General features: G+C 49.1%; 2 protein-coding genes across 3 annotated transcripts; both read left to right on the top strand.

Moving 5' to 3' along the window:
* ATP5MC1 (ATP synthase membrane subunit c locus 1) lies at positions 1-2,838 on the top strand. 2 transcript variants are annotated; one of them, XM_032319675.1, is made up of 5 exons: positions 1-96; positions 662-709; positions 1,511-1,588; positions 2,084-2,265; positions 2,618-2,838. In XM_032319675.1, exons 2-5 carry the CDS (start codon positions 671-673, stop codon positions 2,730-2,732), a joined length of 414 nt encoding a protein of 137 aa, XP_032175566.1. In that variant the 5' UTR covers positions 1-96; positions 662-670; the 3' UTR covers positions 2,733-2,838. The 2 variants fall into 2 exon arrangements, with proteins under 2 accessions (XP_032175566.1, XP_032175565.1); XM_032319674.1 differs by having other exon boundaries at positions 61-166.
* UBE2Z (ubiquitin conjugating enzyme E2 Z) lies at positions 2,157-25,486 on the top strand. The gene is made up of 8 exons (XM_032319671.1): positions 2,157-2,265; positions 10,048-10,903; positions 12,882-12,954; positions 14,867-15,054; positions 17,420-17,531; positions 20,023-20,135; positions 21,022-21,112; positions 23,426-25,486. The coding sequence occupies exons 2-8, from the start codon at positions 10,302-10,304 to the stop codon at positions 23,594-23,596; spliced, it is 1,350 nt and encodes a 449-aa protein (XP_032175562.1). The 5' UTR covers positions 2,157-2,265; positions 10,048-10,301; the 3' UTR covers positions 23,597-25,486.
* Positions 25,487-25,628: the final 142 nt, after the last annotated feature.

Here is a 25,628-nt window from a genome sequence, read left to right as displayed (position 1 = left end):
GAGGATGCGGGAGGATTGCGACCAATGAGACTGGGGGGACACCGGGACACGTGGGTCGGGGAGCTGAGTGCTGAGACCTAGAGCTAAAGCCGGGAGGTGAGTCAGTCACCTTGAGCGGGGCAAACGCTGTGGTCGGTGTAGGGACAGCGGGGCAGTGGGAGTGCAGGTGACTCGGGGTCGGAAGGCAGCGATGGGCAGGGGCGTAGGCTGGGCTGTGTGAAGGGGCATTTGTCCCCCGGGCCGGGAGAAGCGATGGTTGCCTATATCCTTAACAATTAATGTTAATTACCAACGGTAACGAGCGATTAACTATCCCCACTGAGGCGGGCCGAGAACAGCTGTGTAACATGGGCAGCACTCTGCCGGGCACCGACCCAGTATCTGCCTCCAAAAGTCTTCCCTGGAGACCACCCTCTTTAGCAACGTTTTCTTATTGGGATTTGGGCCCTCCTTCCTCTACTGAAGATCCCCGTGACCTTCCTTTGCGGACCCTTTCGCGCTGTCCCTCTGACCTCTAATGCCCTCCTCAGCTGGGGCACGGTGCAAGGAAGAACGTGGTGGTCCAGGGAGGGAGGACGGACGGGGTGAAGGGGACGACCGAAGGTCGCCGCTGTACGCAGACGACTGGGCTGTGCATGAATCTTTATTTTTTCCTCTGCAGACTGAGAAAATGCAGACCACCGGGGCACTACTCATTTCTCCGGCTCTGGTAAGCTGCGGCTCCGGGGTGATCTGTAGTGCCAGATGTGGGACCTGTCGACATGTAATGAATGAACTGAGAGAAGCTTGGCATCCAGATGTTGTTGGCCTTTTGGGGGGGAGGGTGTAGTGATGCAGTTAACCCCTGTTTATTTAGACCTGTAAACCAAGCTTTCTTGGCTTTGGAGCGTGGTCAGAGTCTGGAGATAATCTTGACACCCAGGCTGGCTTGGCGGTAGCCAGACAGCCCACTGAAGCAGTCAGTCAAGCTTGGCCAGAACTCTGCAGGTGATTCCAGTGTTCAGCCATGTTTGAGAACCACTGCATTTTGTCGGCATGTTTCAAGAAAGCTCGGTTGCAGGGAGGCTCTGCTTAGCTGGTCGTTCGAGGAGCCTCAGCAGGCTTCTTGACCCAGTCCATACGGGGTGTGTAACAGTGAGTACACTCTAACAAAATAAGATTTCCCCCTTCTGATTCTTTGGGTGATCCGGGTGCAAACCCTCCCTGTCCCTAGTTTGATGTTAGTGTGGGTTCTTCCCTTCTGGGATAGTGATCAGGGCTGTGCCCGTAGAAATGAACTTTGGTACCTGGGTTTAAATGGGAAAGTTGCCACTGCTAACTGCACCTGGGTCTTGGACAGCTGTCTCTGGTGTAGGCCTGTCTGGTAGATACAGGAATGCATTAATTGACCTTGAAACACATTGGGTGTTTTTTCTGTTTATAATCTTGTCATTTTTGACACAATTTCAGCATCTAGGTTTTCCTGTTTCCCTTGCTTGATTTGGAGGAATGTGTCTTTCTGATTTGACAGATTCGCTGTTGTACCAGGGATCTAATCAGGCCTGTGTCTGCCTCCCTCTTGAGTAGGCCAGACATCCCAGCTAAACAGGTAAAGGACTGTGGGCCCTCCTGTAAATTTCCCCAGGGGCACCTGCCTGGCTTAGTCGGTAGAACATGCAACTCTTGATCACGGAGTTGTAAGCTCGAGCCCTACATCGGGTGTAGAGATTACTTAAAAATAAAAATCTTAAAAATTAATTTCCCCAGCGAGGGGTTCTTCAAGATAGGGACCTTATAATCCAGAGTGGGAGGACAATTAGAGAATCTGTGGTGCTTTAATAGCTCTTAGCTCCAAGTACCCTAAGGTGAACGTTGTAGGTGAGAAGTTTGCAAAAATGAAGTTTCCCTAACCTACAAAATTTCCCTGGCCCTATCGGGAAATGGGCCTGAGGACTGATTCCCAGCATGCTCTGCAGTCTTGAGCATTCTCTTCCTACCAGGCAATTTGCCAACAGTTTCAGAGCCCAGGTGGGTTGAGTGAGGGTATGGGAGTCAGCAACCTGTCCTGTGCCTCACTACCTCTCCTTCCCTGCTTGCCTCCCAGCCATCCTATAGCAGCAACTCCCCGCTCCAGGTGGCCCGACGGGAGTTCCAGACCAGTGTTGTCTCCCGGGACATTGATACAGCAGCCAAGTTTATTGGCGCTGGGGCTGCCACAGTTGGTGTGGCTGGTTCAGGGGCTGGCATTGGAACAGTGTTTGGCAGCTTGATCATTGGCTATGCCAGGTAAGTTTGGGGGTGGCCTAGAGCATCTCCTACCATAAATGCCACCCCATTTGGGAGAAGCCTCAGCAGGAGGTCCCGCTAGCTCGGAGTTGATTCCATTGACCTCCTGTTTTCTCCAGTGATCTCTGAATCAGTATTTAGATATGTCTCCAACCTGGCTGTATTAAACTTACCATGTTGGTACTCTGCTTACCTGTCTAAATCCCCAGGATATATATAGGTTAGGCCCTCTCCCAGTTTCAGCAGCCTACCCCACCCCCCCGGCCATTGGCCCACTCTTCCTATGTCCTTCACCGCCCATGCCCTCACCCCTTCCTCTCCCCTGGCTGGCATCGATCTCTGTCCCTGGCAGGAACCCGTCTCTCAAGCAGCAGCTCTTCTCCTATGCCATTCTGGGCTTTGCCCTGTCTGAGGCCATGGGGCTCTTCTGTTTGATGGTCGCCTTCCTCATCCTCTTCGCCATGTGAGGTTCCATGAGGGTCACCTACCCGCCCCTGCTGCTTCGACTTCAGGCCATGCCGGTGCTGGAGTGTGCTCAGCTTTACCATTAAACACAACGTTTCTCTAAACCCATATGCCTGTGCCTCTGTCCTTTGCCCCTATGGAGGGTCTTGGTGGAAAGCTGGGACAAGGGAAGTGGGAATGGGTCATCCGTTCGTGGTTTGCAAATCTTCAGGGCTGAGAAGTGGCACTGCCATGACCTGAGAACATGGAGGGTTCCCTTTATTTCTCAGAGAGAGCATGGATTTGTCCAAGTAATGATAATTGGTGGGTTTTTTCCGTTTGAATTTAATAAAATAATAATGTATCATTCTTGAGGGGCCTAATTTGCACCAAGCTGTTTTAATTAGGTATTTCTTTTCTTTTCTTTTTTTTTTAAGATTTTATTTATTTATTTGACAGAGAACACAAGTAGGCAGAGAGGCAGGCAGGGAGAGAGAGAGAGAAGCAGGCTCTGCACTGAGCAGAGAGCCCGATGCGGGGCTCGATCCCAGGACCCTGGGATCATGACCTGGGCAGAAGGCAGAGGCTTTAACCTGCTGAGCCACCCAGGCGCCCCTAATTAGTTATTTCAACAAATGGTTTATACCTGTTTTACAAATGAGGAGACCAAGCCTTGGGGCAGCAAAATAACTTGTCCAGCATCACAAGAGTTGGGCAGTGGAAGAACTGGGGATTCCACCTCAGGCCAGCCTAACCCGTTAACTGCTGTGCTGTCCCATCTGTTTTGTTTTTTTTTTTTTTAAGATTTTATTTATTTATTTGTTAGAGAGAGAGAGTGGGAGAACACAAGCAGGCAGAGGCAGGCAGAGAGGGAAGCAGGCTCCCCACCGAGCAAGGAGCCCGATGCGGGACTCGATCCCAGGACCCTGGGATCACGACCCGAGCCGAAGGCAGCGGCCCAACCAACTGAGCCACCCAGGCGTCCCCCATCTGTTTTTTGTGACGGCCCCACAAGCAGGGTGGCACCAATAGGGAAACAGTCCCAAAGAAGTGATGTAGCTGATTGGAAATGGAGGCGGGCCTCCATCTGCCTGCCTTTAGTCCCCCTTGTAAGTTTCACTTTCATTCTTAGATGAAAGAATGAAAGACACTTTTTCTTAGAGTGTCTAAACATTCTAGAATAAGCAGATGAGGTACAGTTCCTGTTCTTGGAGAATTTATAGTCTTAGCCTTGCTAGGGAAAAAAAGGGGTGAGGGGTTTTTTTGGTTGAACCAACCAGTAAATTGTTTAGAGAGCCTTGCACAGCATCTTCCTTGTGGTTTCAGTCTTGGCCCAGCAGGCTTCCCCAGCTTGGCTAAAGCGTGACTGATAACCCAGGGAAGAGAGCGCTCAGCTGGTCTACGCACAACCACTGCTTCTCTAAGCCCCAGCATGAGCTAACCGTAACAAAATAAACACAGAGGTGCTGGTTAACAACGATCTGTCTCAAATTGGATGGTCTCAAAAGGGGTAGAAGTAGGGACCCATTTTGTGAAAGCCTTATACCTCCCTTTCAAAACTTCTGCAAAATGGCGAAACCAAGAATATTCCTATCCAGCTGAAGGTTAGCTAGCAAAGAGGGTTGAAACACCAAAAAATGTGAATTAAGAAGAATGGATAAAATTTCCATGCAACTAAGGAAAGTCTGCAAGTATTTAAGTGCTAAGCATCCTCCTAATAGTCTTGGGGAAGGCAGGGAAATCTAAGATCCTGTCCTTAAGGAGTTGGGGGCATTAAGAGTGGAAATCTTGAACAGTGTCCCACATTGAATATGTGGATACAAAACTTTGTGCTGTAGGTGAGGGAGAGCAAGGAAGCCAGTGGGGTAATAACCTCAGCTAACACAAGAGCTCTTGGGGGTCAGGTGCAGTGCAAAGCATTTTCTGTGAATGGCTTCCAACATCCCTATGAGGTCATTTTTACAGTCAAGGAAAAAGGCTCAGAGAGGTGAGGTGACCTATGAAGGTCACACAGCTGATTAGTAAAGCTGGAATTCAAACTCCAGAACCTGTGTTCTTATCACTGTGCTGACTCACCTAAGCTTTACCCAAGTTCACTGACATGCCCGATAGCACACAGCACATCAGCAGTTCCAGTCCCAAGTCCATCTGACATTCATTCAACAATCATGGTCTCATACCACAGGATTTTTCAGCCTTGGCACATCTGGGGCCAGATAATGTGCATTGTGTGGTGGTAGGCAGCATCCCTGGCCTCCACACCCCCAAGTTGTGACAACCAGTTAAACACCCAAATGTCTCCTGATTGGGGGCAAAATCACTCCCAGTTTAGAACTACTCATCTCCCATAATCTGCTGCTTGTCCTCTTTAAGTAATTCTTAAGGTTGTCCCCAACAAGCTACTATTAGAAGCTGAAGCAGAGGGGCGCCTGGGTGGCTCAGTGGGTTAAGCCGCTGCCTTCGGCTCAGGTCATGATCTCAGGGTCCTGGGATCGAGTCCCGAATCGGGCTCTCTGCTCAGCAGGGAGCCTGCTTCCTCTTCTCTCTCTCTCTCTGCCTGCCTCTCTGCCTATTTGTGATCTCTCTCTGTCAAAAAAAAAAAAAAAAAAATCTTTAGAAGCTGAAGCAGAGCCCAGGAATCATAGGGCCAAAGAGAAAGAATGGAACTCAGGTTGAACTGGCAGCTGAGGTATCCCCAAGGGAGCAATGGATTAAACTGGTAATGTTAAAAAAATGGAATGTAGTAACCCTTCGGGATGTCAGGCCGGCATCCTTGCCAGGTCACTCTAATGGTAAATCAAGGAGCAGCCTCCAGGGAGGGTGATTCTCTTGATTTCCTGTGAAGCTCCAGGAACCTAATTTTTGGCCAAGGGGCTGGCAAGGATTTCCCTTGATCGTGAGCTCCAAACAGCCTTGGAGTTGCTGGACTTACAAATCCAAATCAGCAAGTTTGGGAATGTAGTTGGCCTAGAGAACCCTAGAGAGTGAGGGGAGAATGCTGCCCCACCCCAACAAGGCTAGTTAGTCAATTACCATTGCAATTCTTTAGGGTCTTTAGGGGGGAACCATCTTGCTTAATGCAAAATACTTACAGAGGTGTATGATTCTTCGGTGAGGATCCGCTGTTTTCATTATACTTCAGAGGCAGTGACCAAAAACAATTAGTACCTATTCCAGAAGAGCTCAGCATGGTAGCAAAGAACATAGAGGGGAATGCAAACACATCCCTGCCACTTCTCAACTGGGTAATTCCCCTGAGATTCGATTCCTCACCTCTAAAATGGGGATAAGAACAATTCACAGTGGTTGGGACAATAAGATAATACAGGTAAATGTATGCAAATAATGATAATACATGTAACATATGCATTGCAGTGTTAATGAGATACATGTAGCATTCCATGTATTCAGAGAGATGTAATAACACCTGTATTCCTAAATTTTTTAAGAGGGTACCTGGCTGGCTCAGTTGGGAGAGCATGCAACTTGATCTCGGGGTTGTGAGGTTTTTTTGTTTTGTTTTGTTTTGTTTAAGATTTTATTCATTCATTCGACAGAGATCACAAGTAGGCAGAGGGGCAGACAGAGAGGCAGGCGGTGTGTGTGTGGGGGATGCAGGCTCCCCGCCGAGCAGAGAGCCCGATGCGGGGCTCCATCCCAGGACCCTGGGACTATGACCCGAGCCAAAGGCAGAGGCTTTAACCCACTGGGCCACCCAGGCGCCCCTCGGGGTTGTGAGTTTGAGCCCCACATTGGGTATGGAGATTACTTTAGAAAAATTGAATCTTTTTAAAAAAGTTATTTAATATTAAAAAAAAAAGTTCTTTAATATAGCTATTATCACTTGTAATCAGAAGCCACAAACTCCCAGTCCAAGCTCTGATTTTTAATTTTAGTCCAGGTTTTATGACCTGGATGGGAATTCATCTATCCCTGGCATTGAGCCCAGGACAAAAGACTGGGCCTTATGTGGGGGAAGGACTGCTCCTGAGGGACATAGAACTTTGGGGAAGGGGAGAAAGATCTTTACGATTTCGCCTCTTAGAGTTGAGGCATATCAGTGACCTGGACTCTGTGACACTTGCTGGCCTCTGTCCTTGGGGGAGGACATTTGTCTAGTTGCTATGAGCAAGGTGTTACCAAACTTTATCGCACTAAGAGACGGCTAGACGCAGGGAAGTCCGACGCTGTGGAGGAGAGAGGCTTGGATCCAAATTCCTGTAAGACAGCTTAGTTGTGTCATCCATCCCCAGAAGACATGGGAGAGGCTCCAGAAGGCACACTCTTGCCCTCTAGCCAAGCTGCCAGAAAAGCAGCCAGAAAAAGTCAGTAAACACTGGACTGAGCAATTCCAGCTTTTAACACTCTGCTGCTAGCCTCTCCTTGGCCTTTCCTCTTCCCTGGCTTAGAGTTACCTGGAGCTCCCTTGGAAGGTGGCGAGTTGGTCCTTTAAGCAGCTGCCATGCTCTAAGGCCCTTCGGGCCTTGACTTGCAGATTCCTTGTGCAAGCCTGGCTCAGCCTTTTGAAAAGAAAAACAGGCATATCTGAGCAGGAGGAGGGGCTGAAATTCTAGAGACCCATGGCCAGGGGAAGGGCAACTCGCTGCCCTGTTCTCATTTCCGCTCTGTTTGCCATGTCTGCAGCATTCACTGGATGTCAGTTCGTGGAGATACAAGATGGTGCTCCATGTTTTCTGCCCTAGAGTATGTCACACATAGTAGCTAGACAGGGTAACCAAACCAGAAAAGTAAAAAGTAGTATGTGCTGCAATAAAGGTATGAATCACTCGAGGACAGAGTAATTCTAAATGACTAATAAATAGTAACAATAAGAATACACCCGGAGGTGCAAATCATGGGAGAGAAAGTGGTATTTCAGCCTGCATTAAAGATGAGTCAGAATAGTAAGAGTTAATAATTATTGAACATTAACTCTGAGCAGGTATTGTGCACATTAGTTATCACATTATCTCTCTCTTTTTTAAAAGAGTCATTTATTTACTTGAGAGAGAGAGGGTGTGAGTTGGGGGGAGGGACAGAGAAGAGGGAGAGAGAATGCTGAAGCAGACTTCCCGCTGAGCATGGAACCTGACGTGGGACTCGATCCCAGGACCCCAAGATCATTACCTGAGCTGAAATCAAGAGCTGGCCGCTTAACCAACTGAGCCACCCAGGCGCCCCACGTTCGCTCTTCTTTATAGCTACTATCATTTTACCAATATTACTGGTGAGAAATAGAGGCTCAGTGTTTCAATAACTAGGATTTCCCCTGGCAGAGTAGAGGGAAAGAGTATTCCAGGGAGAAAAAGTTTGAGCAAAGGCCTGGAGGAGAGACCATACATGGGCAAGTGGGATGCCCATTGTTCAGACAGTGCTTGACACTCTACAAAACGCTTGTAGAACTGTCACACTTAATCCTCAGAAAAACCCTAAGAGGTAAGAATTAGCACCATTCTGTGGATGCAGAAATAGTCTCAAACAGGCTATTTGTAAGCGGTACAGATTAAAAGCTGGAAACTCTTCTGGATCCAAGATGTTTTCTGTCCACTGAAAACAATAGTCCTGTAGTAAGGGAAGAACCCCATGCAGGAATCCTCTTGCCCCCGGGGCCATCTCTGGGCCTCTGCAGACTAGAATCATGGAGGAGGGATGGAGTAGTATTTTTCTTTGTGAGGTTATCATTGAGTTGACTTTGACCACCTTACTAAATGAATAATAACCAAACAAAATTCCAGAATCCTTTAAAAATGAATAAAACCTAGTCTGAATAGTCAATAGATACACAGTACAATATTAAAAAGGTACCCATCCATACACACACCTTGGCCCACCTTGTCAGTGATCAAACCATCTGGAGGCAACCACTGTTACCAGTTTTTTGTGTATCCTTTCATAGATATCTGGTATCCTTATGACTATGGAGTGGTAAAATGCTAAACCAACAAAACATGAAATGTGTATAAAACATTGTGTTGATTCATTTCACTTCATGTTAAGTACCTAAGCTATACCAGGCCCCCTGCTGGGTTCACAGACAGTACATGCTTGAGAGCCCCAAGAGAGCAAGTTGTGTGTGTGTGTGTGTGTGTGTGTGTGTGTGTGTGTGTGTTGTGGGATAGGGGTTGGGAGCAACAGGTAACAAAGGACCACATGAAGTAAAATTCAGTCAATGTGGGAGAGGTCCAGACTGTGACAGTATCACACAGCAGTTAAAACGTTTTCTCTGGAGTCAGACAGATTGGGCTTACAGCCCCAAATCTGTTGCTTGCTCTCAGTGTGACCCTGGTTAAGTGACCGAATCTCCGTAAGCCTCTGTTTTTCCATCTGTCAGAACGGACTAATAATAGTACTTACTTCATAGGGCTGTTGTAAGGAACAAATAAGACAAAGTATACAAAATGCTTGGCACATATTAAGCACTCAGTAAATGTCAGCTAGAGAAACAAAATTTTTATTTTTTATTTCTTTAAAGATTTTATTTATTTATTGGACAGACAGCAAGAGAGGGAACAGAAGTAGGGGAAGTGGCAAGGGAGAAGCAGGCTTCCCACTGAGCAGAGAGCCCGATGCTGGGCTCGATCCCAGGACCCCGGGATCACGACCTGAGCCAAAGGCAGATGCTCAATGAGCCACCCAGGCACCCCAGAAACAAATTTTTAGTCTCAATAAGTGCTGGCTATTATCCACTCAAGTCTATGGTCCCTTATTGGAAAATTCAGGAAACAGTGAAAAGTGTACTTTTTCCTAAAAACCAGATGGGCAGCCAAATAAAACACAGAGGGAGGTTATTTGTTTGATGTACTATGGATATTCACACGTGTACCCTAAATTAGTAAGAATATCCATACATTTTGCTGTCGAAATATCAGTTTGGTTACTGGGAGGTGCCCCAGACCTTACTGGGAGTGTTACTTTCAATTCTGAAATGCATCTGGGCAAGAGTTTCCGGACAAGATTATGAGCCTGTGTTGTTGCTAAAAAGAAAAGAGAAAGTCTATTTTAGAAGGCTTCTGTGTTTCTTAGTCCATAGTATGCTATTTCACCTTACAAATCCCAGGAAAGCCCTGAGGAATCCTCCCAGGATTTAAACTCACAGCCCCTTGATTCCTGTATATTCGAGGACTTGTGGGAAGAAAAAAGACTGAGCTTGGAGTCAGGAGGCCTGATTTTCTTCCTTTTACCGAGCTTCTCTAGGTCTGTTTCATTATCCCTATGGCAACGCCTAGCAACAGTGCTTGGCATTTACTAGCCCCTTCATAAATGTATACTGAATAAACTCTAAAACGAGGTAGTTTTTCGCTCGCCGGTTCTGATTCCTTCCTTTTGGTTCTGTTGCAGGAAGGGGGCAATGGCAGCCTGCCCTCCGTGGGTGACGGTGCGGGAAGCAAGGATAAATTAGAGGTTTTCAGACAGCAAAGAGCCCTGAGCAAGTCGACTCATCTATTCAGAACCTTCCCCAAGGAAGCTCTATCCCCTCTCCTGGCCCATGGACAGGACCGAGGAGGGTCTCTTCCTTCCTTCCTCTCCCTGCCACACTTGAAAATTAAATATTGCACGTCACTGGGCTCTCAGCCGCACCTCGGCGACCCCGCATGCTTCAGAGCCTCCTCCCGCAAAGCGAGGGCCAACGCCGGCCCTGGGCCCCGGCTCCAGTTCCCACCCCCTCTCGCCCTGGAGGACCGTGGGTGGACGCTCTTGCAGAACGCCTCTCGCTGGTCGGGCGGGGGTGGGCGGAGCCAGCGCCGCCCGGGCTGTGGAAGCGGAGGGTGGGGACACTCTGGCCCGGCTCTCGGTGGTGCGGGAGCGGGAGGGAGCAGCGGCCGCTCTGGTCGGCGGACGTGCTGCCGAGCAGTCCCGGAAGCGAAGCAGCGATGGCGGAGAGTCCAACTGAGGAGGCGGCGACGGCGACGGCGACGGCGGGCGCCGGGGCGGCGGGCCCCGGGGCGAGCGGCGTCGCCGGTGTTGTTGGCGTTAGCGGCAGCGGGTTCGGGCCGCCTTTCCTGCCGGATGTGTGGGCGGCGGCGGCGGCTGCGGGCGGGGCCGGGGGGCCGGGGAGCGGCCTGGCTCCGCTGCCCGGGCTCCCGCCCTCGGCCGCTGCCCACGGGGCCGCGCTGCTTAGCCACTGGGACCCCACACTCAGCTCCGACTGGGACGGCGAACGAACCGCGCCGCAGTGTCTACTTCGGATCAAGCGGTGAGCCGGGGTTTTTCCTCCCCCAGCCCCGAGCTCCGGGGCTCGACCTTCCCCGCCCCCCCTTTCCCACTACACCCCCCCTCCGCCCGCTGCCTCCGCGCTTCCCTCGCGGCGGCCCAGCTCCAAGGCCCACGTCTTGCCAGCCCGAAGCGTTGCGATCCAAGCCCCCTCTCCCCCCACCCGCAGCTCCACACGCACCAAAGCCCTCCTCGCGTGCCCAGGTCCGACCCCGCCCCTCGGCTACCTCCCTTGAGCCCTCCGTCTCGGTGCCGGACACCCTCCCCCATACCTCCCGCCCGAAACCCGACCCTTTCGCGCTTCAGCAACACCCCCTCCCGCCTTCCGCGCCGCCTCTCTCCCCCCTTCCCCACCCCAGCCCTGCTAGATGCTGCCCGGAGGCCCCACCCATCGCCCCCCCCAAGCCCCGCGTCGTAGCCTCCTGAGCCCCGTTTGTAACACACGTAGAGCTTGGTTTTCGTGGCTTCACAGTCGAGACCAACCTTTCTTTTTATTCCCCATGTCCTCAAACCGACTCCCCAAGTCTAGATCGTTTCCCTCACATACCCGCAGTCTCCCCTTGAACCACTTCTCCAGAACCCCAACGCTCGCCACTCTCACACCTGTTCCGGGAATGCAGGCTTTCTCCCCCAGTCTCACTCTGGCTTGTATTATCCCACTCAGGACTTTCTTGTATTTTTTCTTCTCCGTCGTCTGGTTTACTTTTCTGAAGCAAATATACCTAATTCAGATAGAGGAACAAAGGCCCAAGTCCTTTCTGTGCTTATTTCTTGGGTGACTGATCTTAGATCCTATCATTTAATAGATAATGTTTCTGCAAAAATGCTTAGCGTAGTACCTATTGCATAGGGAAAAAGTAATGCTTTTTGACCGCTATTAATTCTGAAACCTGTTTCCTGATGACCGGTCTCTACCTCTCCCTGTGCCCCTCCACTGCAGCCCTACTCACCTAGGTAATCTCACCGCCCCCCCCCCCCACCACCACGCTCCAAGTCCCTTCAGATGTCTCTGCTTATCTTTCAAGGTTGTAATAACCATTAAACAGCACATTGTGTGTAAAGTACCTGGCCCAGTGCCTGACACAGACACCAGCTCTATTAGGGTCCAACAGGGTCGCCACCTCTAACTTCAGAATCTCAGCACTCGCTTCTACTCCTGTCCTCCATCCCCTTCAGTCTGCCAATCCTGACTTTGACCTTTGAGTTCTGCCAATACTTCTTTCCTTTGCTCTCTCACTTGTGTGCACTTTACATCCCTATGTACCCTACCAAGCATCTTCCCACCTAGAATGTCCCTTAGACCCGTGCTCACAACGGATGCATTCTAGATTGTGCACGACAACCTACAGATCCTCTCTCTGTAGTAGCCAGTGCATGTCATCTTTCAGATGTGAGTCCCAGTGATTTCAGAGGGTACCCTCTGCAGTCTGAAGAGATCTCTACCCTGTTGGTACCCTGGGCAGGAAGACCATGATTGCTCCTTGCTAGCTCACTTGTTATATAGAATCCCTGTGCCAACAACGGTCCACTGTCTACGGGATTCGCTTTTTTGATGGAGTTGATTATGTTTTCCCAGTTACTGAACAGTCTTCGTTTAGTATTCAGTCATAGTACCTGGGAGTCTCGGAGGTGGGGAGTGAATGAATTGCCTGTGGGAGGAAGAGAGAGTAAATGGGATGTGGCTTTTCCAGGGTGACATCTGATGCCATTGGGATCTCTGATTTTTCCCCCCTCCCCCTGAGGAAACAATGCCCTTTTGATAATAATTTGCTCTCTGCTTGCCTGACAAGTACTCAGCTGAGATTTCTCAGCCAACAAGACAGTGTGCACATTTGTGGTACCAAGCACCACTTTCTCAAACCCTGGCCTCATTGAGGTGCCACCAGCTGTCCTGCTCAAGGGATTCCCCTTTTTCCTCCTCTCCCTCACTCCCTTCCCCACCTCCTCTTGGTGTTATACAGGGATATCATGTCCATTTATAAGGAGCCTCCTCCAGGAATGTTCGTCGTACCTGATACTGTTGACATGACTAAGGTATGTAACTTGGAGGGGGTTGGGGGCTGTTGGGAAGTTGGGCCCAGAAAGTTGGAAGAGCCTAAAAGATTATCCAGCTCACATCTCTGACTACATAAATGAATAAATCAAGATCCCAAGAGAATAAGTGGCTTTCCCAAGGTCACACAGTGAGGTGGAGCAGAGCCTTGAACAGGTGTCTTTTACTCAGGTGTCAGTAGTTCCGGTTGACTTGGAAAATCCCAGTTTATGCCACTTGTCCCAGCTTAACTATTATTAGGGTACTCTTTCACTCTCAGAAATGCACCAGTTGGGCTGATAGATGGCATAGTCTTTCGTTTCATCCCAATTTTTCCCTCCTCCTGTCACTCTTGACAGTATGATGATGTAAATCACATGCAGAGAAGATTGGGGATGGGGCCGACCTGAATGAACAGAGTTTATACTCAAATGGGCTTGTTTAGGCTCCTATCCTCACTGGTTGCTTTTGAATATCCTTTCCACCCCAGAGACCATTCCTGTCTTGTCCTCACCACTCAAACACAGAGAGGCTGAAATTCCTCTGACTTAGATACTCAGGCCTCTCTGTCATTGAGTGCTCTACCCTCATTTAAATAAGCTCTACCTTCACTTAAACTGATGGGAAGAAATCAGATTTCCTAAATCTAGTATAGTTTAAATGAAACCTCTCCATAGTTTCAAATTTCTTAGAGTAAAAGTTCAGACATTGTGTTGTTGGTATTTCTGTTTTGTTTCAAATAGGTTTCCCTGTAAATTGATTTTTTTTTCTTTTTATGTGGTTGGAAATGTTTTTCCTGGGACATCTTGTCCTCAGTCAAGTATCAGTGTTAATAATGCTAGTTCCCCGGGGTCCCAGAATTGATGTCCTATTGATGCTATTTGAGCTTGCTATTCCAAATGACTGAGGGCTAGAAGATAATCCGTGGTGCCACCAGGGCAAAGTAGGGCCTGAGGCATTGCATTGCAGGTCCTTTTTCGTCTTGCTGTTTAAATTCTGAGCAGACCTTAAGTGCCTAGCAGCCTTTGTAGGAGAAGAAATATAACAGAGTTTGTTCAGGTTTTCCTCCTTTCAGGAAGGGAAAGTTTGTTCAGTAATCGTGGCTGGAGGAAAGAGTTTAGCATTCTGTTCTAAATGCTACCGATCTGTTTTCTTCTTAAATTAACCAACAGTATTGGGGAAATTTCTGAGGTTGGTTGAAGGGCTCCAAATGGACCCTGAGTTTTCCCCATTTTTCTTTCCATCTTTGGCACAAGTTGGATACAGCCTGAGCCGCATCATCCACAGTAGGTTTGATCCTCTTTGGAGGCAGCAGACCCCCTAGGCCTCCATCACAACCTCAGCTCTGCGCCCTTACTGGCCCCGGTGCTGTGGCCACCAGTCCCTGGGCTCTTTTCCATTCAACTTACCTCCCCTTTCAGCCACATAAGTGGAGGGTGGGGTCGCATCACACGCGTGTTTTACCCATTTCCTCGGTAAAAATAGATACTCGTTTCTGAAAATTAAACGTGCTAGGATAATATTTTACAGGTGCATATTTTAATGTGTGCAGTGGTGTGCCGTCTAGACTTGTCACATACAGCACTGATGAGGGAAGTCTAAACAAAACCCTGCTGCCGGGGAGTTCTAAGGGACACTCAAGGGTCATCTTGGATCGGATTCACTTTTCACCTTAGGCTCGAACTGTAGAATGTAGCCCCCGAGTCAGATGCCACTCCACCAGAATGGGGTTTCTTAAGTTCCAAACCTGTGTATCAGTGCGAGTGAGTCCCAGCTGCTCCTCCTGCACGGTGAGGGCATGGAATACAGATGCCAGCCAAAGGGCCTGCTTCTGGTGTGGGGAGCACGTGGAAGCCAGGCGGGGTTGGGATGGGACATCACCTCACAATTTTGAGATGGGGTTTTATTTTGCAGATTCATGCATTGATCACAGGCCCATTTGACACCCCTTATGAAGGGGGTTTCTTCCTGTTCGTGTTTCGGTGTCCGCCCGACTATCCCATCCACCCGCCTCGGGTCAAACTGATGACAACGGGCAATAACACAGTGAGGTTTAACCCCAACTTCTACCGCAATGGGAAAGTCTGCTTGAGTATTCTAGGGTAAGAGGAGACTCTTCTAAGTGGCCAAGTTCGTTGTTAGCAAATAATTGCTCTAGGCCAGCCTTTATCAACTGGGGTTCCTCATCTGAACCACAGAACACAGAAAATGATTGGAGGGACTGTCACCTCAGTTCTCCTCAGGATGGTACACGACAAGTATCATTCTAGGCGCCAAAGAGAGAAGTTCATTTATGACCTACGATGGCTGCCTTAGCGAAGTGCTTCTCCCCGAGCTGCACCAGCACCCGGGAGCTTGCAGCCCTGCGGACTCTGGGGTTCCAACCCCGGCCTCCTGTGTCAGAAACTCCAGGGATCGGGTTCCACAGTCTGTGTCCTCCAGGCCCTCCGGGTGATTGGGGCGCACGCTCCAGCTTGAGAACCACTTCTTTAGGGCATCGGGGCTTGATTCTCTCCCGAACGGGTTGAGAAAGGCTGCAGATCTGTGCCATGTACGATTGTGGGTGTCTTGTTTCTGAGTCTCTCAATGAGTGGCTTTGGAGGCGGTGGTGGTGATGAGGATGATAGGATATTCTAACATCTGAATGAAAAATGTCTAAGGTTGGAAATCACATCAGATGAGAAACACGAGTTTCAAGTGCATTTTGTTTTCTGGGCACTGCTGAGATTTTTGCTTAATGCGGTTCTCATTGGTTCCCTTTTAATTGCCTAGGGGGGGTTACAAATTCAGAATGGAACCGTCTGCTGATGTTTTCTGGATCTGTCTTGTTCGTGTGATCTGAGTTTCCCCTGGGGCAGAGAATAAGTGCAGGGTGAAGTTGGGAAAGTCGCCCAAACTGGGGGTGCGTTTTCTTTCTTGTCTAGTGTGTTTCCCAAGTGTGGGGTCGTGGGGGAAGGGGAAGGCAGCTGACCCAACCTGAGGCGCAGCTTCTTTTATTGATTTTTTTAATCTCTCTGATCCAGGGGTATGTTCTGTGATGGTGGCAGTGAGGAAGTCTTTCACAGGAGGTTGTCCTTCAAGAGGTCCTTTATGTTGTTAGGGTATCTGTCTCTGTGGGTAGGACAGGGGTATACATAGCCCAAGGTGGTGAGGATACTCGGTAGTTATTTCTGTATGACATCTGTTCGAGACAGGGTTTTTGTTCAGGTTCCCCATTAGGCCAGTAGGAAACAACTCTGAACGAACCTCAGCTCACAGTGGAACCAGGGGAATTAAGATGGTGGGGTACAAATGGCCGAAACCTGTTGGGTAGAAAAGGAGAAGCTACCCTGAACTTGAATCTTGACCACGAGGAATCACAGGGTAGAAAATTCCCATGTGTTCTTAGTCGACTGTTCCCTCTGTCAGCCTCAGTCCTTTCCTCCCTACGTAGAAAAAAAGATTGGGACTGCCTTACTGACGAAAGAAACGTAACGAAAATTTACCCTATTGGCTTGCCTCTCAAATAAGTGAAGTCTTAGCGGAAGTCTTAGCACAGGGTCTGGCTTTCCTGGAGGCGTAGAGCTAAGGGGAGCAGGCTGAGAGTCTCGGAAGAGCGAGCCTTGACGATGATGATGATGAGCTTGCTTAACTGGGCTTTCCTCAAGCGTAGCAGGGAAAGGGAATTGGCCAGTGAACTTGAGCAAGCCAGTCCTGGCTTAGGTTGTGTTCAGCTTCCAGATCAGGTGCCACCTCTTCAGTTAATTGAGCTAAAAAATGCCATTGTTGTCCAAGTCACGCTCCTCCTCCCAGGATCTGGTCAGGTTGATGGAAGAGAGGAGCAATTCTGGTGCTTCTGTTTTATTCGGGATGGCTTCCATATATTATTTCAGACCCTCCTTGGGTCTGACCCACTCCCTTCCTGTCCTTTGGCAGAGTCCTGTAGTCTTCAGAGAGTCTGACACTCTGCGGGCTGATACAGGGCAGGATCCCTGGTCATCAGCCCTGCTACATGGCCTTGAACCAGATGGCTGTATTCAGGCTCCCTGCCCCTCTGTGCTCAGCTTCTGTCTCCTCACTAACTCCTTCACCACCTTCCGGATTTAGGATTTACAGAGGTTAACACTTAGGTTGCGTTTGGTACTGTTTTCATACCTTTTCTCTTCCATTTTGATGATTGGAACCTTCCCTGGCTACTGTTTATTTCCTAGTCGGATGAAAATCATTTCAAAGTTATAGAGCTTGCTTTACCCTCTTTTCTTTTGTCCCACTTGATAAGAGGATTAGGCAGTTGATTGATTTCTGGTGAATGAGGGTGAGACAGGCTGGGGAATTCCAGAGCATTAATAGTGAAAGAGAAACGTTTGGTTTAACTCACTGATGCGGGTGCTGCCAGGCCCCAGGGTGCTGGTGCACTAGTGTTTCTGTGGTGGCCTTCACCATCGCTCTCGGCCTCACCCTCTTCCCTCTGTCTGCTGTGTTTTCCAGTACGTGGACTGGCCCCGCCTGGAGCCCAGCCCAGAGCATCTCCTCCGTGCTGATCTCCATCCAGTCCCTAATGACTGAGAACCCCTATCACAATGAGCCTGGCTTTGAGCAGGTAAGGCAGTGGGGGGAGAGGGGCAGCTGGGAAATGGAGTACTGAGTTTGAAGAGCTTTGAGAGGTGTGCTTAAGGGTCTTGTTTGTTTGTTTGTTTAATGTCACCATAGGAGAAAAAAGGAGCTGGTATGTGTGCTCCTTAAAAATGTCTTTTTTTTCCTTGTAACTTATAATACTGTTTGGTTATTTCCATTTGACTTGGATTAATCTACAAGGTGGGAATCAGTGGAGTCCTCTGGAAATTAATTCTAAGCCTGCTTTTGGGGGCTGTTGCAACTGGTGGGTTCTTCTGTATGTGTCCATTCTCTCAAAGTCCCCTTAAGGTACTTCCTGGAGTGACTCCTGTTCAGCCGGGTGTTTTTCCGGAGTTACAGAATCCTGTTACCTGAAGAGCCAGAGGACCTGGTCATTTATTAGCTAGTGGGGCAAGAACATTGCAGTCAGCGCTGCCAGAGAGAAGGGAGAGGAAAATTGCGTTTTCCAGGGGTATGCTATGTGCCAGCCGCTGCCAAATTTGTGTGTATATATATATTATCTCATTTAACTTGCACACTAACTTGAGGTAGGGGCGCCTGGCCAGGTTAGTCAGAAGAGCAGGCAGCTCTTGACCTTGGGGTCGTGAGTTTGAGCCCCACTTCGGTTGCAGAGAATACTCACTTGGGGTAAATGTTATCCCCATTTTCAAATGAGATATTGGTGACACGGACAGGTTAATAACTTTCACAAAGATACACAGATAATGGTAGAACCCAATATTTGCCCTGGAGCCAAGAGTTTTTCCACTGTTCCAGAATGCCTTCCAGGATTACTCTGAAGTACAGGGAAAGAGTTCAATCATAATCCCCAAAGATTCTATTTAGGTGACTAGAACAGTTTAACTAATTTTTAAAATATTTGAAGTAATGCTAACATTGACGGTTCATTTATAGACCTGAACAATAGGAAATACTCTTTAAGAGGGAATAGAAGTTATTCCCAAAATCTCCTTTCCAAACAAATAGTGTATTTGATTTTAGGATTAGGTAGAAATGGAAAAGGGCCTCATTGGCCAACCAGGGAGCTGATTTGAAGGTCTCTCCTTTGTTTGGAAATTCAGGAACTATGACTTTTATTCTCCCAAACGTTACTGGTCCACAGCCGCAGGTCCCTGGGTGCCCTTTTTCATAGCCCCCCAGGCAGAAGGAAGTGGCCAGCTGTTTGTTTCGTAGCGGTTAACATCCGGACAACTCACTTCTTTCTTAAATAACTGAAATGTCTTAATGTCAGGAAGGATACACTTGTTGGGCACCACACAACTTCGAAGATCATGGAGCCTGGTCGAATCACCACCCTCATTTCTCTTCCCCACTGTTTTCATATGCTGCTTGCTGTTTACCAAAGTAGTGATTGACAGTCCAGCTTCACAGACATCACGTGTCATCGAAAGGAAAATAATGCAGTTTCATGTCCAACCTGACCCACTGAGCTCAAGCTAGTAGTTGGCGTGCTGACTGACAGGTGGTGAATACTATGGTTTTCCTAAAAAAGTTGAACGTATCCCATGGCACCCCTGTGAGCCTGTTATGGTGCATTTTGGAAACCATGGTAAGAGAGTGAGGGTATATATGTCTTTCCTGCTCATGATGTGTTTTAATCAGAGGCCAAGGTTCTGGTTGTCAGGTTGGTGGTAGGGGGACCATTGCGGAGTAGAGGAAGAGTTAAAAGGACAGGAGACGGGGTGCCTGGGTGGCTCAGTGGGTTAAAGCCTCTGCCTTCGGCTCGGGTCATGATCCCAGGGTCCTGGGATCGAGCCCCACATCGGGCTCTCGGCTCCGCAGAGAGCCTGCTTCCTCCTCTCTCTCCCTGCCTGCCTCCTCTCTTGCCTACTTGTAATCTCTGTCTGTCAAATAAATAAATAAAATCTTTAAAAAAAAAAAAAAAAAAGGACGGGAGACTGTGCTCCCTTCCGTCTCTACCCACACATTCATATCGGCTTTCTCAGTCAGTATTGGAGTTTTCTTTTGGAAACTTCAGGTGCTACTTCCAATAGGTTCATAGTAGTTGATTTCAGTGATGGTGGAATCCTGCAGACATAAAAAGGAGTTAGCCGGAAAGCATCCAGATATTTACAGGGTTTTTTACTGAAACTCTTAATGTCACGTTTACCCTTTGGTCCCATCACCATTCTTAACATTTGGTTCTTTCCCATTCAGTCTTTACCTCAGAGGCCTCTCATTTCAGCCTTAGGAATCTGATGGGTCTAGTTTGCTGCCTACAGGCCGGGTGACCTGTAACAGAGGATGGGTGTTGGCACGCATGGGGGGAGGTGAATGATCTCAGAAAGAGAAACTCAGTTGCTCTTCATGGATCTGCTGTAGTTGGAAAGGTATCTTCTAGGTTTGTTTACTTGGTTCACGCGCCCCACCCCACGTTAATCCCGACGTCTCCTCCTGTTGACTTTTCTCTTTGCCTAAATTTGTACTTGGGCCCTCTGGTGTCTGTTACATTACAGGAGAGACATCCAGGAGACAGCAAAAATTACAATGAATGTATCCGGCATGAGACCATCAGAGTGGCAGTCTGTGACATGATGGAAGGAAAGTGTCCCTGCCCTGAGCCCTTACGGTAGGTGTATGCCAAGAGCGCACACTTGGCACTTTGGTTTTGCTGTTGGGAGGCTTAGCTCTGAGAACCTTTGGGGCAAAATCCACTATTGGGCACCAGGGGAGATACAGAAAAACATAAAGTTTTGGTTCCCGTTTTCAAAGAGTACTGGCTAAGGATCACTCAAGAGAAAGTTGAGCAAGCTGCTCTGTTCTAGGAGAGTGCCAAGACCAATGGGAACGACATAGCCGTAGCCTCCAGTTTGCTGAGGGCCGGGACCTAGTGAAGAGCTTTACTTGTTCTATAACCAAATGAGGCGTAGAGCCCTTCATAATGAATCCACTTCTCAGTGTTGGAGTTTACTCATAAATGTTCAAACTAGATGAATAAGGTCGGAGTTACTGAAACAAACTTCTGGAAGAATTTTGAGTAAGAGTTGGGATAAGGGATGGCCTATGGAAAACACGAGATTGAGGCACGAGTTGAAGTTGGGATTCAAATGATCAGTATTAACAGTCACCCTCCTTTAATAATCCCTGAGGTATAAGAGCAGTCTTGGGTTGTCAGCTTTCTTTTTCCATTGAAAGATCTTTGTGAGGGGGCGCCTGAGTGGCCCAGTCAGTAGAGCATCTGACTCTTGGTTTCAGCTCAGGTCGTAAGATCGAGCCTTGCGTCGGGCTCTGCAGTCAGCACAGAGTCTGCTTGAGATCCTGTCTCCCTCTGGCCCTCATGTTCTCTCTCTCTTTCTCTCTCTGAAATTTTTTTTTTTTTTTTTTTTTTAAAGGAAGGTCTTTGTGAGATGCCAAATCTGGGCTTGGGAACTCTAATTGGCAGTAAGGTTAGATGGTGAAGGGATAATCCCTTCCCCACCACGTTCCTAGCTCAGGCTTCTCTGCTTGTTTTCCAGAGGGGTGATGGAGAAGTCCTTCCTGGAGTATTACGACTTCTATGAGGTGGCTTGCAAAGATCGCCTGCACCTTCAAGGCCAGACAATGCAGGTAACGCAGCCCCTGCCACCAACTCCAGAGGCCGCACGGCAGACTCCATAAAATCCCTCCCCAAGGATAGCATCTGCAGCTCTCAGAGAAGTCAGAGCCGACAGGAACTTGTCATTTAAGTTGCTGTGGCCCAGGGAGGAGACCGCCCTGCCTAATTGCTGTGGAGTTGCCTGTCAGTCTTGCCATCAACTAGATGCTCATGGGTAGAGTCTGAACCATCCTGCTTTCTAGCCTGGAATGCCTCCCCTTCTTAACAGTCTTTTCAAACCATGAACATTCAGCCCTCTCAGACTCCTAGTGATGATAAGGGTGAGTTCTCTACTGAGTCCAGTCCCTGGCTCAGAGGGGTGCTCAGAGATCGAGGCTAGGGAAATGTTGGGTATGTGCTCTTACATGTTGAAAGACTCCTGTTACGAAGACAGTAAGCATTTGTTTACTTCTGGCCTCCATTGGAGAAATGTGCTTCCACTTCCAGTTGGAATGCAGGATTTAAGCTTCTTCTAAAGAGGAGATTCTTGGGGCATCTGGCTGGCTCAGTCGGTAGAGCATGTGACTCTTGATCTCAAGGTCGTGAGTTTGAGCCCCATGTTGGGCATGGAGCCCAACAAAACAAAACAAAAAACCAAACCAAACCAAAACAAAACAAAAAAAGATTCTTATGAAACCAAATTGTTAACATGCTCCAGTATAAAAGACCTGGTTGGTAAGAGGGTGAGACACACACACACACACACCCCGCCGTCCTGAAGGACTGGTTCCTTGGTCTTTTGGATCATTACCTGTGGTTTTGCTTAGGTTCGTGCTGACTTGGATGAATGACTGAGGCCACTTAAAGTTCTCTCCAGCTCTTCCTGAGCTGCTTCCCCCACCCAGGCCGCACCAGCAGCAGTAGGAGTAAATGTCTTCCTTCCTCAGCTGCTGCTCAGAAATGGTAGTTGCCCTGTTTTTTCCTTCAAGGCTTTCCTACCCATCTGCCCAGTTAAAACTCAAAGGGCAGGGGCGCCTGGCTGGCTCCGTCGGGAAAGCCAGTGTGACTGTTGATCCCAGGGTTGGAAGTTTGAGTCCCATGTTGGGTGTAGAGATTACTTTTTAAAAATAAATAATTAAAATATAAAACAAAAAACCTTAAAGGGCAAGGCCAGATCAGCATTAACTTGTTCCCGACCCCTTTTTCAGAGTCCATTGTAGGTGATGCCTGCCATGCTTTGTGCCCCATCAGGAATTCTCACTGCTGGTATTCAAAAGCATTTCCAATATTCACTCTGTGGAGGAAAAATAACTCGTGATGAGAGAAGGAAAGGGAAGAGCAGCGTCTGGGGAGGAGGGAAGTGGGTGGAAATGGAGCCAAGGATGAAAAAAGGAAGATTTGAAAAATGACGGCTCCAGAGTAAGTGTGGAGTTCAGCCCGTGGGGAACGTAACCCTGAGAAGCAGAAAGTGTGGGCTACAGTCACAGTGACTGTGACTTCTGTTCACTGGTCCCTGATCGTGAGGGTGATGTGTGGGCAAAAGTGTGGAAGGAGTCTGTGTGGGAGAAGCAGAATGTGGGAGGGAAAAATCATGTACCTTTTTGTGACTTAAGAGGTCTCCACTTGTCTAAACCCTGGCCGTGCACTACTTCGCTGCCATATTCTCTGTGTAGCATTTACGTTCCTTGTGTTTAGACTGTCTGCTCCCACCCTGGTTATATTTGAGATTTTAAGGACACTTAACCCCTTTCTAGAAAACTTACGGAGATGTTCGGTGTAGAATGACAGGGACTGAGATCGAGGCTGGGCAGCCCTGGAGTGATGCGTACAAAGTGGACAGGGAGGTGTTGACAGGTCTCTCCAGAAGAGTAGACGGGTGCTTATCTGGAAGTCCCAACTCCTGAGTTCCAGACTTGCCTGTGATGTTGGAAAAGCAGATTTCCCCTTTTGAATTATAGGAAAAGAAAAATGATACTTCCCTTTGTATGGTTTTTATGAAGTTAATTGCGAACACAGGCACACATAATGGTCACAGTTCTGGTCTTGAGTTTCTGTTTCTTGCCTGTCTCCCCTTTCCTGTAACCCTCTTCTGCATAGTGGCTTGCTTTCAGGGAACAAAAACGTTTGAATGTTGTCCCAAGCCAGACCTGTCTGGGTGGCGGTTAGTGTGCCGTAATATTTCTAAGCAGAGGGTGCGCTGTCTGCTGTTGGGATCGAGCGCTCTACCCTCTGCCCCCATGACTCGGAAGTTGACCATGCGTCCAACATGGGCCCGAAGCTGCTCTTTCTAGGGTGAGCCCTCCAGACTCGAATCTTCCATCCTGCTTGTCTCCTTTCCCCCACAGGACCCTTTTGGAGAGAAGCGTGGCCACTTTGACTACCAGTCCCTCTTGATGCGCCTGGGACTGATTCGTCAGAAAGTGCTGGAGAGGCTCCATAATGAGAACGCCGAAATGGACTCTGATAGCAGTTCGTCTGGGACAGAGACAGACCTGCACGGGAGCCTGAGGGTTTAGACCCTGCTCCCTTCTCCCCTCCCCCCACTCAAGGGTCCCAGCAACGTCCCTTCCCCCCCACCCCAGGGATGGAGAGGCACTGTGTATCTCCCTCCAAACGTGACGTCATCCTGCAAGATGGCAAGAACCAAGCCAGCTCGGATCCCAGGGTGTGGGAGTGGGGAGGCTGTTCCTGACCTGACCTCCCTGGCTCTCGAGCATCCGGGGCTGTGTTCATCCCATAGCAGGGGCCAAGGTACCGACGCAGGAGCACCCAGGGTGAGGGCCTCTGGCAAACACAAGCGGCTGACACACCTCTCCGTGGGGCCAGCTCCTCAGGGGGAGGCGGGAGACAAACTGTAATTCCAAGAGGGAGCGTGCCCACATGATTGAGGGGGATATCTGGAAGGGAGCTTTGGGTGGGGGCTGTCTGTGACACTTAAGCAGTCTGGGTGGTTGTCTGTCTGTCTGCAGTCTTGAAGCAGGGCTTCCCGATGCCCTTTTCCTCCCTGCCTCTCTTCTCCCAATACTTCCCATGGGCCAGCATAATTTTGTTTTTCCTAATTTATAGTCACTGTTCTAGACAGACCAAAGAGAAGGAACAGTGGTGGAGTCTAGGCTGCTGATCAGTGAGCTTTACCTAGCACCTGAGCACCTTTCTCCTCTGCCCGCCCCCATTCCCTCGCCCATTTCCAGATTTAAGACAGAAGGTAAATGTGACTGGGATGGAACTGAGGTCCTGGTAGAGCCTGTACAGGCACCATGAGAAGCTGATTTTGTTCCCGCAATCACTGATTTGAAAAGTTCCCAACGCAGCCAGCTGCTGTTTGTGGGGTACGAGAGCCACTAGATACAATAGTCTTTTACAGATGTTCCTAAATGCTACCCACGATGAGGGTATTTCCCCTGGGGGTGGGGTGCAGTGGGGAGACTGATGCTAGTCCTCTTGTGTTCTGTTTGGCTGTCCTTGTGTATTTTCACCCTGGCCTCTAGTTACCCCCCCCAACCTCCCTCCCACTTCAATGCCCAGGGACTTGTGGGGAGCAAGGGTCGCCAATGGCAGAGGGGCTGGGGCTGGGACTGTGGGCCCCGCTGCTTCTCTTGCCTCTCCGCCTCCCGTCCTTCCCAGCTGCTCTGTCACTGGCTCTGATGGCTGTTTGCCTGGCTGTGTTGCTTCTCTGTCTGTATCTAGCTGCAGTGATCCTTTAGCTGGTTGGCTCAGAAGAATGTGTTTTAGGCGCCCTGTGGTACTGGGCACTGAGAAACTCCAGCCTTCCCCTTTTTGGTGTGTTCTCCCCATACTTTACAGATTCTTACTGTTAGGGCTCCCAGTGGGGTGTTGGTGATCCGTGTGACGCAGGGCCTCAGTCAGTATCCAGCCGCGTGTATGGGAGAGGATGACTTGGGCCTGCCCTGCCCGCTGCTGTGGAGGCTTCTGCCTGCGGGTCATGGGACTTCCGGGGAGTTCGGAAGGGGTTGGGCACGAAGGAGAATGTCCAGCTTGGGAGGGCAGGAAGCAAAGAAACTGGACAGGAAGTGGGCTTGGGGAACGGAAGTTTATCTCGGATACCTAAGGCTGGGTCTCTTAACAAGGAGACTTAAAGAGGGACCCCGCTGCCAATTTCCCTCTTCCATTCCCAGAGCAAGTACAGGGCTTAGCAGAAGGCCCTTGGCCTGTTGGTCCAGTGGTTGTCTGTCATCCATTTAAGTGTTCCCACTTTTAAGTGACAATCCTCTCCTTGGCCCTGCCGTGGGCAGAGCATGTCTGGCATACCAGCCTGACTTTTATGCCCTAATCTTGAGTTGAGGAAATATATGCACAGGAGTCAAAAGAGATGTCTTTATATCTGACTGTACATAAATGAAGTTTTTTTTTTTCTTTTTGGTGCAATAAAGTTTGTTTTGGCAGAAGGAGGAAGCGCCTGTGGGTGTGGGCGGGTGTGTGTCAAGGGAGACTGGGATCCTCCAACAACCACACCTCTCACCCAGGTCTGAAACTGCCAGGGAGAAAGTGCTCGATGCATTGTCTGGAGGCTGGAAACTCCGGTTACAG

This window comes from Mustela erminea, chromosome 18 (assembly GCF_009829155.1).
Source record: "Mustela erminea isolate mMusErm1 chromosome 18, mMusErm1.Pri, whole genome shotgun sequence".
Lineage (NCBI taxonomy): Eukaryota > Metazoa > Chordata > Mammalia > Carnivora > Mustelidae > Mustela > Mustela erminea.
The sequence above is the reverse complement of the archived record's forward strand: the minus strand, read 5'-3'. Positions and strand labels throughout refer to the sequence as shown.